Raw genomic sequence first — 15838 nt, 5'->3', positions numbered from 1 at the left:
AACAAACATTCACAAAGTTGAATGATCATCTATATATCTTGTGCTAGACATTTTGCCACCATTTCATCGATTATCATTCGTAAAATATCATCCATATCTACTATCAATGCATGATCCACACATATCATGATATCGTTCACCAATGACTGACTTTGAGATCGAAGAACACCCTACGTATTATGATATCCTACAAGTCGAGGAGGATGCCGAGGCGGTTGAAGGTGAGATTGATCAATCTTAAACGACCGCTGATGTATATATAGTTCGCAAAGCATACCTTCGGATCGCCCAGCAATGTCATCCCGACAAATGCTTGGACGATCCGTCAGCGAAGGAGACATTCCAAGAGCTACAGAGTGAGTCGCTTCAAAGGGAGCGAGCAATCTGCGAAGACCAACTGACCTTTTTATCTTCCTGTTCACAGAGGCATACGAGGTTTTGTCAGATCCTCAGCAGAGAGCAGCTTATGATGAGCACTTGGAGCAGCTTCGACATCCACCTTTGCCGCCAATTCCCGTCTCGTGTCATTCTGTCTTCGCGCCAGAATCCCCATCACCGAATCGAGCACCAGCGAGACCCCGCTTCGCTCAACCTCCTCCGTACCATCCACTTTTCAACATGCCAATCATCGTACCACCTGACGTTGCCTGGATCAAAGCAAGGTTGTCTCAAAGAGTCCATGTGAGTTGCTATATACATGAGCTATACTGAACGTCATAGCAGCTACAGCCAAAAATCCTTCATCCGTATTGGCGACCTATCGTCAACCGAACTCCGCCAATGCCTCCTCCCCCACCTCCCCATTTCCGTCCCTTCCCTTCGTCCTCGGCTGCTCTGCCTAGAGAATATGTACATAGAATGATGGTGGATATGGAGGTGCATATGGCTAGAGTGCGATGGCTGGCAGAAGTGAGGGCAAGAGGTGGAGGATGCAGATGAGGAGTTTAGACTTTGCTCAAAGCCTGCTCGGTCAAGTCGATAACCTGTTTTGTATCGTCAATACCGGTCTCTCAATCCAGCTCGGTCACTTACCTTTTGTATATCTGGTCTTTGATCGGGATCAACGACAAGCATGGCATCGATGAGAGAGACAAGATTCTCAGAATAACCGGCTGGATGTCGGTAGCGCCCACTACCTACAGCCATAGCGATCGAGGTGCCATCCACCTCGAAAGGTGAATGCCCATATGCGACGGCAAACAGGGTACAGCCAAGGGACTTGAAACATTAGCCACAGCCGAAGGGTTTATGAGACTCACCCATATGTCCACTTTCTCATCCAGAGTTTTGCCTGTCTTCACATCAAAGAGTTCTGGAGCTCGGTAAGGCATGGAGGAGTGTTCGCTCGCGATGTCCTGAAAGTTAGCCCCGGCAAGGATGAGTTTAAGCTCACCTGCTCTAGAAGAGCCTGCTGTCTTGTTTCTACATTGATTCGAGCTCTGGCAGGTTTCAGCGTTAATCCTGCACTCCACAACTCACTTGATGGTAGACCCAAAATCCATTAACACCGGATTCCCGTCATCGGCAATCATGATATTCCTGTCATTGTCAGCGGCGTCCAAGTAAAATGAAGACGTACGCTGGCTTGATGTCCCGATGAGCATATGGTATCAATTCTCCTTGTTCAGCATTCGCCAGTTCCTCGTCGTGATCAAAGACCGGCTCGCCAACTAGAGGGTCGTCTTCGCGAGTGGGTGGATACGACGCTGAGACAGCGGCCAAATGGTAATTGTGCATAGCGCGGACACTAGGAGTGTCAACACCGTCCCATATGTCGCAGCACTCACGCCAAACAGGTCCCGTGGAATAATTCCAGTAGCTTGCGCTCAGGCATTCGATTGCCAGTGACAGAGGATGAAGCCATAGCATCTTGAAGGTTACCTCGGGAGTAGTAAGGCAGGAAGCTAATCTGTGAGCGGAATGATCAGGCTATGAGCAACTCACAGATAGATGATCTTGCCTTCGCCCCCTTCATCCTGCACTACTGCTGAGTCCAGTATCTTGATGATGTTCGGATGTCGGAAGCGTCTATATGCCTCGACTTCACGCATAGCCTCCTTGACACCCTCTTGGCCCGAAGTAATCAATATCTTCTTGAGAGCGTACAAACGATCAGATGAGAGATCACGGATAAGATAGACAAAGGAGAAGCCTCCTTCACCAAGCAGCTTCTCGATCTTGTACTGACGTCCATTGATTTTGAGGGTTGCGTCGCTGTAGAAGGGTGGATTTGAGCGAGAGCTTGATGGTGTCTCCAACTTACGGTTTGCAGATACACTGAGGGTCAGCCTAATGCATCAAATGGCCAAGCTCACCTGTGTCAATGTGACAACTGCATCCCTAGCATAGAACTTGAGCCTATCCAATGCTATAGCGATGCTGTCGGAATCCATTTTGAACGATGTTTATGATGAGTGAAGTGAGATGAGAGATGAGAGATGAGAGATGAGAGATGAGAAATCAAAAGGTCAAGTCGCGTTAAAAGTGACATCTCATTGTTCTTCTTGCTCATCATCTCATGTTGATGATGATAATGTCAAGACCACCATTCCCATCTGGATGGTATCGTATCCCATTGAACCACAGCAACCTCACTCTCGCCAATACACTCCCTGTCGGACAATCTTTTCTCTGGCTCAGGCATGCGTTGACATCGACATCACCAGATAATCCCACAGAGGAATTCTCCAGAGCGGTTGACAATCCACCACGGGTGGTTTGTCTTCGACAATCCCAAGACCATCTTTACTACGCAGCAGTACACCCAAACGACCATGCAGCAAGCACGGATACAGAGATAGGCACTACGAGGAAATGGATAGATGACTACTTTCACTTGCAAGCTTTCCCAGATTTGGAGGGAATGTACGAGGATTGGAGAACCAGGGATCCAGATTTGTTCGGCAAGGTAGAAGTGAATGAAAGAGCAGTCGGTGTGAGGGTCCTCCGTCAAGACCCATGGGAGTGTTTGATAGCGTGAGTTGGGACTGTTGTTGAGCTTATGCTTACTGGGATAGTTTCATCACATCTACCAACAATCACATACCAAGGATCACATCACTGTTACATCGCTTTTCACAAACGTTCTCTCCACCCCTTTTGACACTTCAGAATCCGGACGATGAAGGCTCGACTACCTATCACTTGTTCCCTCCAGCGGCTGCTCTACCTATACAGCTAGAATCTACTCTGCGATCGATGGGCTTTGGCTACCGTGCTTCATTCATAGAATCTACCTTGCAGTCGTTGAGAGAAGAGTTCAAGGAGGAGGTGGAAGCAGGTCTGTTGGCATGTAGAGGTCAGGAGATAGACTCGGTCAGAGAAAGACTGGTGGCTCTCAAAGGTGTCGGTCGAAAAGTCGCAGACTGTGTCATGCTTATGTGTATGGACAAGGTGAATCTTGCATAGATAGACGTTGATAACCGCGCTGACTGATCCCAGCCTTCACTTATCCCCATCGACACCCACCTTACCGCTATCGCTGCAAGACACCCTGCTTTCCCATCACGTCTACGCAATAAGCCAATGTCTAGGCAGGTATACGATGAGACACAGCAATTCCTGTTGGACAAATGGGGACCAATGGGAGGATGGTGTCAGGCGGTCATGTTTGCAGCGGATCTACCGGAGCCCAAACCAAAGGTCAAGATAGTGAAGACCAAGATTGAATCGACGGTTACCGTGAAGAGGAAAGGCGAGGATGTTTCACCGACATTCAATCTCAAGAGGACGAGAAGTGCGACACGTCTCGAGTTTAAGAAGACGATCGTGAAGGAAGGAGAGGTCAAGATGGAGGGATGAACGGGAATTATTTAATATGATGTCATCAACGCCCTGTATCCAAAATAATTTTATACTGAATAAATACCATATGGCTGTATCTATATGCATCTTCCATGTATCTTCTTTGTTTAGAATCAATAATCATGCTCCAATCCGCTTCCGAGATCCTGTCCACTACCTGGTCTGCCGTCGAGGTGAGTGACGCTGGTCCATAGACATGAGCTAACGGTCAGGCATCCATCTCGGTTATTCTCGTCTTGGTGTACGGGTTTTTCGCGAGCAAGTGGAAACTGCTTTCTCCAGAGGGTGAAGAGGTAAGTGAGAATGAGAGAGGACCAAGCTAATTTACAGAGCGCTTCCAAACTATGTGTCACTCTGTTTCTCCCTGCCCTTTTGTTCTCTGAGATCGGCCCTCTTGCGTCGTGGGACAATCTCAAAGACTGTGAGTTCGGGACGATCACACGACCATGCTGATATCTTTCACAGATTGGGTCATTCTCGCGTACGCGGTGGTCTTCCAGCTCATCTCATGGATCTTTGGAGCAATCGGAGTGATTGCATTTGGCATGCCCCAGTGGATTATGTGAGTTTGCCGTACTTGTAACGTTGCTGATATGCAGCCCATGCATGGTTTTCAACAACGCAACTTCACTCCCGCTGCTCTTGTTCAGCTCATTGGGCAAAAATGGTACATTGTCACCTTTGATCAAGAACGATGATCTCGACTCTGTATTGGACCGAGGGCAAGTGTTTCTCCTGATCAACGCTCTAGTCTGCAATCTCACCCGATTTTCATTTGGTCCAAGTGAGTCTACTCTTCCAAAGCTGTACGCTAACAGTCAGTCATGATGAAGAAGCATCCCCTCGACTTCCCCCACCCATGGTCACATTCCGAGTCACCACACGCGGTCAAGAAGGTGCGGGAGGTTCTCAACTCGGAACAAGGCTACCCAGCCATCGAGCCATACTCTGGCGATGACGAGAATGCTCCACTACTCGATCAGGCGAAGCACCACGGCAAAAAGGGTTGGAAAATTGCCAAGATCCTACATAAAAGCTTGGCAGGTTTCATGAACCCGCCGATGTATGGCGGTTTGGCTGCGATCATTGCAGGTTTGGTCCCATTTCTGCACAACTGGTTGTTCAAGAAAGGCGCTTGGCTCAGCCCGTGAGTAGCTTATCCGAGGGCTCGAGCTGATTGTGGTAGCCTGGCCGAATCGATCGATAAGATCGGCAAGCTGTATGCGGCTTTGCAGATGCTGGTCATTGGTGCCCACTTGAAGACAAAAAAGGGATCCCGGCCGCCTCTCTTCCCTCTCATCTATCTTTTCGTGTTCAGGTTCGCTGTGATGCCGGTAATCTCGACGAGCATGGTTTACGGGATCCGCAAGGCGGTAGGAGATAAAGTATTGAATGATCCGGTTCTCGTGAGTAGATGGATAAGATCCTCTCGAAGCCTTACTGATCATTATACAGGATTTCATCATGATGATCGCTCCTGTCGGTCCACCTGCGCTTACTCTCGCTGCGGTAAGTCACTTGGTACTCTTTGATGGAATACTCGCTGATGAAGTCGAAGATTGTCGAGATGTCGGATACCGACGAAGATGTCGAGACGGCTGTCGCGAAGACAATCGTCATCTCCTACGCACTCACCCCCTTGATAAGTGTCAGTGTCACTGCTGCACTCCAAGTGGTCCAGAAGCTGTACTAGCTTTGTTGTCGGTTGAGAAATTACGGATGTTTGGTTGTTACCTTGGACAATTCGTGGTCAGGTAAAACACGGAAGGACAATGTGGTAATCAGTTGCATTGGAGTGCATACTTGATGCATGAAAAGTAATGACAGACTATAGATTCTCTGTCTCTTCAGCCTCCCTTGCATTGTACACCATTCATCCCTCTGAAAGGTACGAGTATCGATGCGTGTTGTGCTCACTTGGCTTGGCTTGCTTGGATATTACGTAACTCAAGGTAGTGATGATGGTCAATTAAGACTAAGATAGCCGACTACCTTACCCTGCCCTACGTCATACTAGGAGGACGGAGTGAAGTGAATAGATATTGGGTTACGTAATGGACATATATGCTTGATTATGAAACCAGGAATGTAATGTGCTTTTAGTTGCTGTTTTCGTTGTTATTCATGTTATTAACATACCCTTACCCTGCTATTCTCATATCCTCATATTCTCATATTAATCAACTCATCATTCTCATATCAATCCCATTCACTCATTCATACACAAACCCGCACCTACTCTCCTCTTACAGCATGCTGTTCATCACTTCCCCAACACCACTGCCTTGAAGATCATGTGCATGGCCGCACTCACCCACGGAAGACAGATGCTCAAACGTCTAGTCTAGCCCACACACAGCCTACATCATCATCATCATCTCACCATAATAATTACTGAAACTCGAATACCCCTCACCCATCACTCGCCTCCCATCACATACATCACCATGTCACAACCCATCAAATCTCCACAGATACTCACTCCCGTGTCAGATCACCCTCACGACCCACCTCACTTTCATAACAGCTCAGATGGGGACGAGAGGGCTCAACCTGTATCCCTTCTTACAGCCCTTATTCAGTCATCCGACAGAAAACATCCACATTCCTCTGGCGTGCTATCCGCCCACTCGTCCGCCCCTTCCACCGCTTTCTCGAGTCCACATAGACACAGTCATGGGATCTTGGCGAAATCTCCCGATGCAGTACCACATCACTCTGCTTCCATCCTCCGTCGCGAAAGCAACAGCGGGCTGTCCGATGACGGTCATGTCGGATTAGGACTTGGGGGGATGGAATCATTGACTCACCGTTTAGAGAAAGTCGAAGAGAAGCGGGAAAGCATTGGATGGGCGGATGATGTGAAAGATCAACCAGTGAGTGTTTCAGATATATCACGACTCAGATTCACCACTAAAATATGTCAGTGTCTTCAGCGCTCGTCCCTCAAATTCGCCGTTGCGTCTCATCCCAATCACACAGAGTCTTTCAAGACGCACAACGATTCTGATACCGATGATGGTTATCAGGAAGATGAGGAGGACGGATTCGATTCTGATTCTTCCCAAGATTCACAAATTGCGCCTCGCTTCGCCTTCGCCCGTCCAACCAATTTTGAACAACACCCACGTTATATCGGCTCAACCCATATCCCACCACAACAATCCACGCCAGCTCCGGCTCTGCTTCCACCGCCAGCTAGAAGAGGCCGGGGTCATATACGTGTAGATGAAACATCTACAGCTCAGGACAAGACTTGCTCCCGCCATCGAAGTCCCCCTCCAGTTCGCTCTCGTTCGACCAGCCATCATCGTTCAGCTCCGCACAGCCCTAGTGGTCGACTGTCTGATGCCGGACCACGTCAGGGACGTGCCGGTAGTCCAATGCCAGAACCTCCTTCTGATGATTCAGAAGATGAGGTAGAAGACCCAGATGAAGAGGGATCTCCACAGCAACAGACTGACCATCTCGCTACCGGGTGGCGAAGCGATGATGCGGTGTTCTATGGTCTCAAAGCCCGAAAAGTCACCCCGATATCCCGAGCTCGTCCACGTCGACACAGCTCGGCTTTAGACCACGCCGTTTTCGTTGACTCAGATGACGAGGACAAGGCGGATCATCACCACAAACCGACTATCATCGGAGACTTTCTACGTAGAGCCTCAGAACATATTCCCGGCTTCCGAAGACCCTCCTCTGGCATGGATCGCGTCAGCTCCGGTGGTGGAAGTGAATCTGGCGTATGTAGATCTGTCCGTCCGCAGACCCCTTGTCCTCCAGCTCTGGACAACACCCCAGCGATCGCTCAAAACAGATTCGCCAACGACATCGGCGACGCGTCTGGCGGGCTCACTCATCGCCTAGAAACGGCCTTATCCATACCATCCGTGCCAAATTCTGCAGTCCCATCGAGAGCTGGATCAGTCAATCGACATCACGAACCTGCGCAGGTCCGGCCTGCTATTGCTCAGTCGATACCGACTGCCCGGGGGAAAGACGCAGATGAGCAGCTGGGCTGGACTGACGAGGCTTTATTGGAGATTCGCAAGTCACGAAATGCAGACCGTGTTTAGGAAACAGGAAGACCTAGCGTTTGTATAGACAGATTCAAGTTATAATCGCATCCACTGTAGCCTTATCCATTGATAATATCCATTTATGATGATAACAATTAATACTGTAATCCTATAAATCAATTAATTGCATGCATGATGAATTGACGGATGGATATATGTTATAAGCGGTCACCGGTGGAGTCATTGCCGATGTCATCATCCACATCTTCAACAACGTCACACGTATGTTCACTCTCCATCAAAGGAGATATATCTTCAAGTTGTCATTCAGTCAAGCTCAACATGGAATCGACTTCGAGCACAGTACCCTCTCCTCGGACTGGTGAAGGCTCTGCACCTCGTCGACGACCATCGCTCACCCTTTCACCACATCTAGCTGCTTCCCATCCAATTGCCGTGCCTTCGCGTCATGGCACACTGTCAAACAGATCTCCTAGATCAGCCCATGAGACGTTGTCTACCTCGTCTTCGCTGAAACGACCATCAAGAGGATCATTTGGCTCTCTGAGCTTGAGTGGCTCTCTCACGTTAGGGTCTGCCTTGCTGTCTTCTTCGGCGGACGTTTTTGGAGAGGAGGAGGATGAGGATATCATCAACGTAGATGCTGGGGAATGGTTGAACACTCCTGCAGCTGATATATCACTTGCTGAGAATGAGCATGTGGTGAGAATTAGAGGGGATGTAAGGCTAGAGGAGGCCGTCATGGTGAGTATCCCCCGTTTGAATAAGCCTGACATAGCATAGCTTCTACTTGAGCAAGGAACCAACTATCTGCTTGTCGAGCCGACTCATGGACAAGGCTGCCCAGCATTCTTCGACGTGAGTGCAGATCTGTATTTGACATAGCTGATCAGTCAGTATGCCGATCTCAATACGTTTCTTCTTCTTGTCCTTGACGCCAAGTCATTCAAGAACGACCATACACAAAGCAAGGATGACAAGTACAGTAAAGCAATCGAAGTGTTGCGTCGGAGAGATAAGATAGACGTTGGTTCTATGTGCAGTGAGTCTGAGTCGTACACAGGTCTCGGCTGACGTTTTCAGACATCTCTGGCAAGAACCCATATCATTCTATCGACCGCAACGCTCCATTGGGCTCTTTCATCCAGCTTTACGGTAGAGGTATTCACAGAGTTGCCATTGAGGGAGACCGTGTCTTGTCCCACGAGTCTGTGTTGCGACATCTCCTAGGCCTCGAGAGACCCCCTTCGTTACTGGAAGCGCGAATCAACTCCAAACTGCTCCGACTAAATCTTCATCCCTTGATTTCGGTTCCAACCTCCTCCTCTGTCCTGGACGCTATGCAGATCATGCGCCGCCATGGTCTTCGTGTTTTGGGCATTTTGGGAGAGGCACGGAGAACAGCCTCTGGGGACGACTCTTCACCTTTACTGATACCTGCGGACGAGAGCAAAGGGGTTCTGGTCAGTGTAGTCAGGGCGAAAGACTGCGCGAAGATAGTCGTGCCCAGTGAAGGTAAACGAGCTTTGACAATGAGTTTAACAGATCTGGTAAAATTGGTTGAAAGTGAAGAGACAGCGGGGAGAGAGAGAGGCGAAGAACGTATGCCGAGTGAGTCTGAACGTATCGAGAGCTCAGCTGACGGTCTAGTTCACACTCTGCCCCCTTCCACGACTCTGGTCTATGCATGTCACCTTATTTTGGCTACATCCTCATCGAGAGTCTTCGTCCGCAACGATTTTGGCCCCTCACCTGTAGTTTCCCCATCCACTGAACCTTCTTCCCTGCCAGTCCCCCCAGCTCAACTCTCTCCGCATTGTGTATTATCTATTGTCGACGTGTTCAAATGCCTGACAGCTGTTTATACGTGAATGCATAGTCGGTACAATCAAGCGAAATGAGATACAAGCTGCCATATCGCTACTCCTACAACTGCTGCCGTTCCCATTCCACCACCCCCAAAGGCGGATATCCAGTGGTGCCATTTACTTCAGATGTCAGCGGTGAACAGCAGTAGATTCACTCACGTCTGTCTGATGGGAACGACCTCTCGAGCACCCCCTTCTCCACTTTGGAATCTCTGGGCATCGTAGAACCCTTCCATTCGCTTCTCCTTGGCAGTCCAGACTCCTCGTAGCCACAACTCAAATGCTCTCGTTTCCTCTGGAGACGCTATACCAGTGGTCGAAGGAGGCTGGTCGTTTCCTGCAGCCAGTGGTTGAGTGACCAAAGAGGGAACCTCTGATGCGGGCGAGGCCAAGTTGGAATATAGGTGAAGATGAAGATGTACGGTGGGTGGGGGAACCGAACGCAGAAACACCGAGAATAGACCATACCTGAACGATCAGCGTTGTATCGACAGTTTGCGCTCACCAGTCTTGAGGATATTTTCCATACGGCACGCCTGGATAGCCTATTGTCACATCCAGTAGCTGCAGATCTGGCACCTGAGGTAGTAGCGTTCTCAGACAGAACAGCAGACCAGTCGACCGGGGATGTAACATTGTCGCAAAGTCAGACTATTAAGTTAGCACAGCTCAATATTCACTTAGACTCACTATTCCCTCTCTCTCCGCGTATCGGACACTCTTCACTCGCTCCTCATCACTAACTATAGTACCTTCTGGGAAGATGAGAAGCCACAGAGGTGAGCGTTTCTTTGGCCAGAGAAGCCCAGAGGTCTCAGTGGTGTGATCCTCCTGCCCAGACTGTGCTTTGTGCCCAAGTTGCGTAAGAGCGAGAGTAAGATTATCTCGATCGGATGCCCATGATCTATTCATGAAGATGAAGTTGAAGAAACGCTGGATATAAGCTGGTGGTTTTGGGTCTTCCCACTCACCATTCCCCACCCAATGACGGGTATCTTCTTCAAGCTTGCCTTGAGCAGAATGATGATCCCTCTCGAGTGCCCGGCATAACATGACAGAATCCACAGATACATCCAGTCAAGGTACGCTTGATGGTTAGCCATGATGACTAGCCGATCTGGAAGATTGATTTTCGTCATATTCCCTTGAGCGTCCCTCTCAACCAGATTGGTGATTGAGGGGGGTTCGTCGGTGGTCAATACGAGGGACGTTGGACCGAACAATACAGTGATTACGATCACTGACATCAGCGGTGATCACGTCCTAGACTACTCACGAAGCCGTCCATACCCATCTTTTGTCCATCCGATCGCACTGTCAAACCACCTGCGGCCTACAATAGGGATGAGCAACAAAGGGAGACACAAGAACTGAGCCGAGTTGATCCCAAGCTGAGCAAGGTTGAAGATTAGCGGGAAGAAGATTTTGGACGTCCATGGTCCGTGGGGTGGTCGTTGATCTATGGGTATTGTATATAGAGGTTTCTCTGACATTGTTTGTGTACTGACTCGGGTGATGATGTCGAAGAAGAGCGAGAATGAGAGAGGACTGAATTGGTTGAATACACACATATATATATAACACCGTTGAGGGCAGATGACGCATCTCATCGATGTCCCATCTCACAATAATAATCATCGGCTATCTCCGTGACCTCGTTATGCGATCGGTACATGGTCTAACCTTGATCGAACATCTCTATTGTTAGGAGGTGTGCTTCTCTTCCCAACCATCACTCGACGAGGCTAAGACATGCATGAGAACACGCCTAGCTGGTGCGGTAAGAATGCGCACAGCACTACATATTGACTGGCCATAGACTTCAACAAGTTAAAAGACCTTCGAGAACACATCCGCTTCGAGGGAAACCACTCTAGGAAAACCTGAGGACAGTAAGGTCAAGGGAGAGGGAGAGGGAAATGATGTGAAATGAGAGGATGATAAACAAATGAAGAAGGTAAAAGACAGAGTACACAGAATAGAGACACCTATAAGGAGCTGCAGAAGGTTAAAGCAGGTCAAGAAGGTCAAAGCAGTGTCAACCTTCCCTCTGAGAGACCCACGTCAGGCTCTATGTCCCATATCAATCACGATCGATCAGTGCTATTTAAAGTATATCGATGCTTGCTCAGCGGACCGGCATGGGATGTATTTTTCACATCTCAAACATTCTACATTATGTACAATTGTCATGACAAGAAGCACATTGATTTTGGCATTATATCGATGAGATTGAATCGAAACGATTCGAACAACTTATCATTTTTTCGTGGCTACCCACGCCCAGACATTCACCTCGCGATCCTCCTCCGCCCCCTCTTTACCGCCACTGTCCCGACTCTGACCCGTACTGAAATCCCACTTCCCTCCTCCGCTCCGTTCGAGTTCCGCCTTCACTCTTCCCACCACACCCTCCAGTCCCTTCTGATTCTTCACCAGCCCTGTGCCTTTGTATTCCACGGCTGACTTGACCCAGTCCAACACCGCATCTTCCAGTGCCCCAGGCACATTCTTCTTCCATTTTTGGTGGAAAACCGGCTTGACCGCATTAGCCTTGAGGTTCTCGATGGATGGTAAGTTGAACTGCATGGCGAGCGATGGCAAAGGTTGGATCGTGTCGGCAAGTAGCATCGACGCGAAGGAATTCTTCAACGACGCTGGGCATCTTGACGGAAGAGTATAGCTTGTCTCGACAATTTCGATCTTGCCACCTCGTTTCAGTACCCGCGTGGCTTCCTCCAGAATATCATACCATTTGGTCTCAGGAATACCCAAATTGACAAAGCGGATGTGCACGAGATCGAATACTCCGGTATCAAAGGGCAGCTCGTTTAGGCTGCAGAGTTTACTCGTGTCAGAAATGACTTTCCGATTTCCGCCACTCACATGTTTCCCCTTTGCCATTGCACCCTTTTCTCTACGCTTTCCCACATACCCATGCCCTCGGCTGAGGTCCCGGATCTGGTCGATCGCGCTCGCTTCTCTGCCTCCGCAAGGAGAGATAGATCGATCTGGCAGGGGACTAGGTCTAGTCCGACAAAAGTGGTGTTTGGGTATTGCAAAGCCATGGAAATGGGCCAATGGCCAACACCGGTACCAATCTGAAACATACAGTTCAGCGCACGTTGCGTCAAAACCACTCACATCAAGAACGGCTTGAGGAGGCTCCGCGAAGTCTGAAAATGTATGTCGTTCACCAGCTATCTCGTACATGGTCTCATGCAGCCTTGCTTCGCTGCAAAATCAAGTCAGCTGTCGTATTTGGCAATGTTCACTCACAGATCCAGGACGTCCCTCTCCCATCCGACACTGTACACCCCGGTGCTCTTCTCGCCCTTGGCATCGACCCAGACCTTCTTGCCAGGATAACCTGACCTTGGCCTTGGCGTCTCCTTCCAACCTTCCAGCGAGACCGAACTCTCCGTCTGCACGGCGTCCTTCGATGACAGCATGTCCAGCCTGCTTAATGACATACTTCCTCTTCTTCCCACTTCCGCACTAAGATCTCCACCAGACCCCTGATCTTCATCTGCAACAGGTGCGGACCAAGCAGCGAAAGGGTGTCCCGCTGCGAAGGGCAATACCTCTTCAATGTTAGGGCGATTGAACGTCTTCATACCAGCCGGGGGAACAGGGGATGGATCGTTGACGATCCCCATGACCCTATCACGAGATTGCGTGGAATGGGATGAAGTGATCGAGGCTGGGTAGTCGTGCTCAATCTGAGAAGTCGGGGTGAAAAGATGGGTAAAATCGGCGGTGGAGCATTCTGTTGATGCCGCTTGGGAGGACGGGGGAATGAGAGGGATCGACATTTCGGTGGACACGGTGTTCTGTGTATTGAACGACGCATCGCTGTAAACCGAGTGAGTGAGCTGGTGTCCGTTGATGCGCCCGGGCGAGATAGGTCCATTTTCAGGTCGAAGCCCAAGATTCAAAGGTGTAGTGTTCATTGAGGATGACCTATGATTTGACCTGACACTCCCCTTGTGCAGCTTAAGCCCTCCTGGTCTTTTCTCATCTTTATCCTTCTCAGCTCCTCTATCTCTAAAGCCTGATCTCATCGTACCACTGAAGGAAGATAGCTTTGTCCTAGTCTCTTTGAAAGCTCCCAACTTATGCAACGTATTTGGGGCCACCTGCGAGACGCCTCTGTCCACATCTTTGGCTACTGGAACAGCTAAATCGTCATCCCAGCCCTGAGGTATTCCTTTAATCGCTGGATCGACTGCAAGTCGTTGATCAACAGATTTTCTCGCTTCCTTCACACCTGATTTCCCATCCCTCGCAGTCGAATTACCTTTCGCAGTGCCAAAAAAGTCCATTGGCGTGACTGGACGAGCTTGAAGCTTGTCTTTCTTAGCATCAGCTGAAGTATGCAGTCGAGGTGGTGAGCTGGCCTCCTGCAGATCGACAGTGAGAGGTGGAGGAGCTGGTGATGCGGCTGCTCCCTTTGCAAGAGGGGTCTTGAGTTGCGCTTGATTACGAGTGATAGCTGAAGCTGGTTTGCTGGACATGGGGTCTGGAGAGAGTGGAGGAGCAGGTGGGGGTGTTGGAGATATGAAATTTTTGAGAAGCTATGGAAGGTAGTGTTAGATCCATTCTTTCGCAAGTTTTACAATCTCATCTACTGAATGAGTGTAGATGTATCAAGCATTGATCGCTTGTTAAAACTTGGCTGTGGGTGGTGCTTTGACCTTTCGTTGACCTGATTTTAAAGGGTTTCAAATGCACAAGCTAAACCTGTCATGATCCAAGGTGCATATAGCATCCTGTCATGCATCCCAAGGATACTGATTGTCAGTTCTGTTGGGCAGAAGAGGGTGGATCGTGACATGGTACACGAACTGTGTGGGAGGCGTTCCTCTTTTTCCAGAACAATAGCGGATTTTGTTGATCGTGTCATTCTTGTTACCGTGGTTGTTATTGTTGCGTCAGGGTAAGGGATTCTCCCAAGAGTTGGCAATGATCATCGTACATGCTCAACATACGATATGTCATGATAATGGTGAGATATTTTGATGTATGCATCTGTCATTCTGATGTGTACAATTAGGAATGGTCAAGGGAAAGTACATGTACATGGCTTCGGAGCGTCAGTGAGCTGGTCGGGATGGGCGAATGAGTTGGACCCCAATTTGCTTCCGCTGATCGAGGCACTTGCTGCTACGTGTCTCATATCCTCTTTCAAGAGATCTTCTGACTATCAGCTGTCAAACCCAGCAATCGTGGACTTCAAGAGCCCATGTCCATTGTGACGCAAGTGAATCCTTGATCACGATGTCGCTAGTCATATGACAGTTGCCCGTTCGTTACATTTTTTTCCTCCTCGGATGGCATAGACATTCGAAATTAGACAAGGCCATGATGCTGCCTCAGCTGTTGTCGACAACTTGCATTACTTAGCGAGAACAACGCACGGCAAAATGATCATTGGATGATTCGAGGGGGAACGTTTCCACAACAGGCCGGCAAGCTCACGTGGTGGAAAACTTTTGAACTTCTCGATGTTTAGCAAATGAGGATCTGAATGCAGTCCATGACCATTTACTGCTAAGGGGATCGTTCTGGCCAGCTACATTCCAATAGCCCCGGATACCTATAGAGAATGGAACACCTTCGCTGCATCACTCTCTCTATGTTTCTTGAATCCCGGTCAAACGGCTCCGTGACACCTAAGTTCATAACACAGGTGTACAACCTTGCGAAGTTTATCATCAACACCTGTCAACTCCGCCACGCCATTTAACGCTCATTCTCTACGAGATATACGGGGATACGGTTGATCCTAAATCTGGCGCCATCAGAAAATACCCAAGGGTTTGGTTGAGAGCAATTTCGACGTGTGAATACATCCTCAGTCTGCCTTGCGGTTTCGGTGTATTACGCATCGCATCCGACTTGTCACTACCAGTCATATCCGATCGACGGCCAAGTGCGGTACTCTGAGTACTGACTCACAAGCGAGTTGGCGCAGCACGAAATGACTGAAAACCATCTCAGTATCTAAGACCTGGGATGAGCAGAGTTCCTTTACCCTGTGCTTCCCTTATCCAGTCACTGCGGTGATTAGGACTTTTTGCAGTTCATCAGTCCTGCTGACCACCATGAGATATGGTGCATTGAGTG

The 15838-nt window shown here is 49.1% G+C and overlaps 9 protein-coding genes across 9 annotated transcripts; 5 read left to right on the top strand and 4 right to left on the bottom strand.

Moving 5' to 3' along the window:
- Positions 1-142: 142 nt before the first annotated feature.
- I302_105071 (uncharacterized protein) lies at positions 143-939 on the top strand (the record flags this gene model as incomplete). The annotated part of the gene is made up of 4 exons (XM_065869996.1): positions 143-221; positions 264-356; positions 425-681; positions 724-939. The coding sequence occupies 4 exons, from the start codon at positions 143-145 to the stop codon at positions 937-939; spliced, it is 645 nt and encodes a 214-aa protein (XP_065726068.1).
- A 5-nt stretch (positions 940-944) lies between these two features.
- I302_105070 (uncharacterized protein) lies at positions 945-2393 on the bottom strand (the record flags this gene model as incomplete). Its single annotated transcript, XM_065869995.1, has 7 exons — positions 945-983; positions 1033-1167; positions 1260-1422; positions 1580-1747; positions 1945-2214; positions 2264-2277; positions 2334-2393. The coding sequence occupies 7 exons, from the start codon at positions 2391-2393 to the stop codon at positions 945-947; spliced, it is 849 nt and encodes a 282-aa protein (XP_065726067.1).
- A 140-nt stretch (positions 2394-2533) lies between these two features.
- Positions 2534-3801, top strand: I302_105069 (uncharacterized protein; the record flags this gene model as incomplete). The annotated part of the gene is made up of 3 exons (XM_065869994.1): positions 2534-2964; positions 3018-3393; positions 3442-3801. 3 exons carry the CDS (start codon positions 2534-2536, stop codon positions 3799-3801), a joined length of 1167 nt encoding a protein of 388 aa, XP_065726066.1.
- A 125-nt stretch (positions 3802-3926) lies between these two features.
- On the top strand, positions 3927-5497 carry I302_105068 (uncharacterized protein; the record flags this gene model as incomplete). The annotated part of the gene is made up of 8 exons (XM_065869993.1): positions 3927-3977; positions 4135-4225; positions 4270-4366; positions 4455-4588; positions 4738-4951; positions 5123-5210; positions 5260-5313; positions 5363-5497. The coding sequence occupies 8 exons, from the start codon at positions 3927-3929 to the stop codon at positions 5495-5497; spliced, it is 864 nt and encodes a 287-aa protein (XP_065726065.1).
- A 754-nt stretch (positions 5498-6251) lies between these two features.
- Positions 6252-7877, top strand: I302_105067 (uncharacterized protein; the record flags this gene model as incomplete). Its single annotated transcript, XM_019195436.1, has 2 exons — positions 6252-6680; positions 6741-7877. 2 exons carry the CDS (start codon positions 6252-6254, stop codon positions 7875-7877), a joined length of 1566 nt encoding a protein of 521 aa, XP_019042259.1.
- Positions 7878-8162: 285 nt separating this feature from the next.
- On the top strand, positions 8163-9712 carry I302_105066 (uncharacterized protein; the record flags this gene model as incomplete). Its single annotated transcript, XM_065869992.1, has 3 exons — positions 8163-8585; positions 8739-8883; positions 9072-9712. 3 exons carry the CDS (start codon positions 8163-8165, stop codon positions 9710-9712), a joined length of 1209 nt encoding a protein of 402 aa, XP_065726064.1.
- Positions 9713-10210: 498 nt separating this feature from the next.
- Positions 10211-10812, bottom strand: I302_105065 (uncharacterized protein; the record flags this gene model as incomplete). The annotated part of the gene is made up of 3 exons (XM_065869991.1): positions 10211-10360; positions 10454-10549; positions 10681-10812. 3 exons carry the CDS (start codon positions 10810-10812, stop codon positions 10211-10213), a joined length of 378 nt encoding a protein of 125 aa, XP_065726063.1.
- Positions 10813-10977: 165 nt separating this feature from the next.
- On the bottom strand, positions 10978-11202 carry I302_105064 (uncharacterized protein; the record flags this gene model as incomplete). The annotated part of the gene is made up of 1 exon (XM_065869990.1): positions 10978-11202. The coding sequence occupies one exon, from the start codon at positions 11200-11202 to the stop codon at positions 10978-10980; it is 225 nt and encodes a 74-aa protein (XP_065726062.1).
- A 766-nt stretch (positions 11203-11968) lies between these two features.
- Positions 11969-14226, bottom strand: I302_105063 (uncharacterized protein; the record flags this gene model as incomplete). Its single annotated transcript, XM_019195439.1, has 4 exons — positions 11969-12545; positions 12596-12810; positions 12854-12944; positions 12989-14226. The coding sequence occupies 4 exons, from the start codon at positions 14224-14226 to the stop codon at positions 11969-11971; spliced, it is 2121 nt and encodes a 706-aa protein (XP_019042262.1).
- Between the last annotated feature and the right edge of the window lie 1612 nt (positions 14227-15838).

This window comes from Kwoniella bestiolae, chromosome 3 (genome assembly GCF_000512585.2).
Source record: "Kwoniella bestiolae CBS 10118 chromosome 3, complete sequence".
NCBI lineage: Eukaryota > Fungi > Basidiomycota > Tremellomycetes > Tremellales > Cryptococcaceae > Kwoniella > Kwoniella bestiolae.
This window is presented reverse-complemented; position numbering and strand designations above follow the sequence as displayed.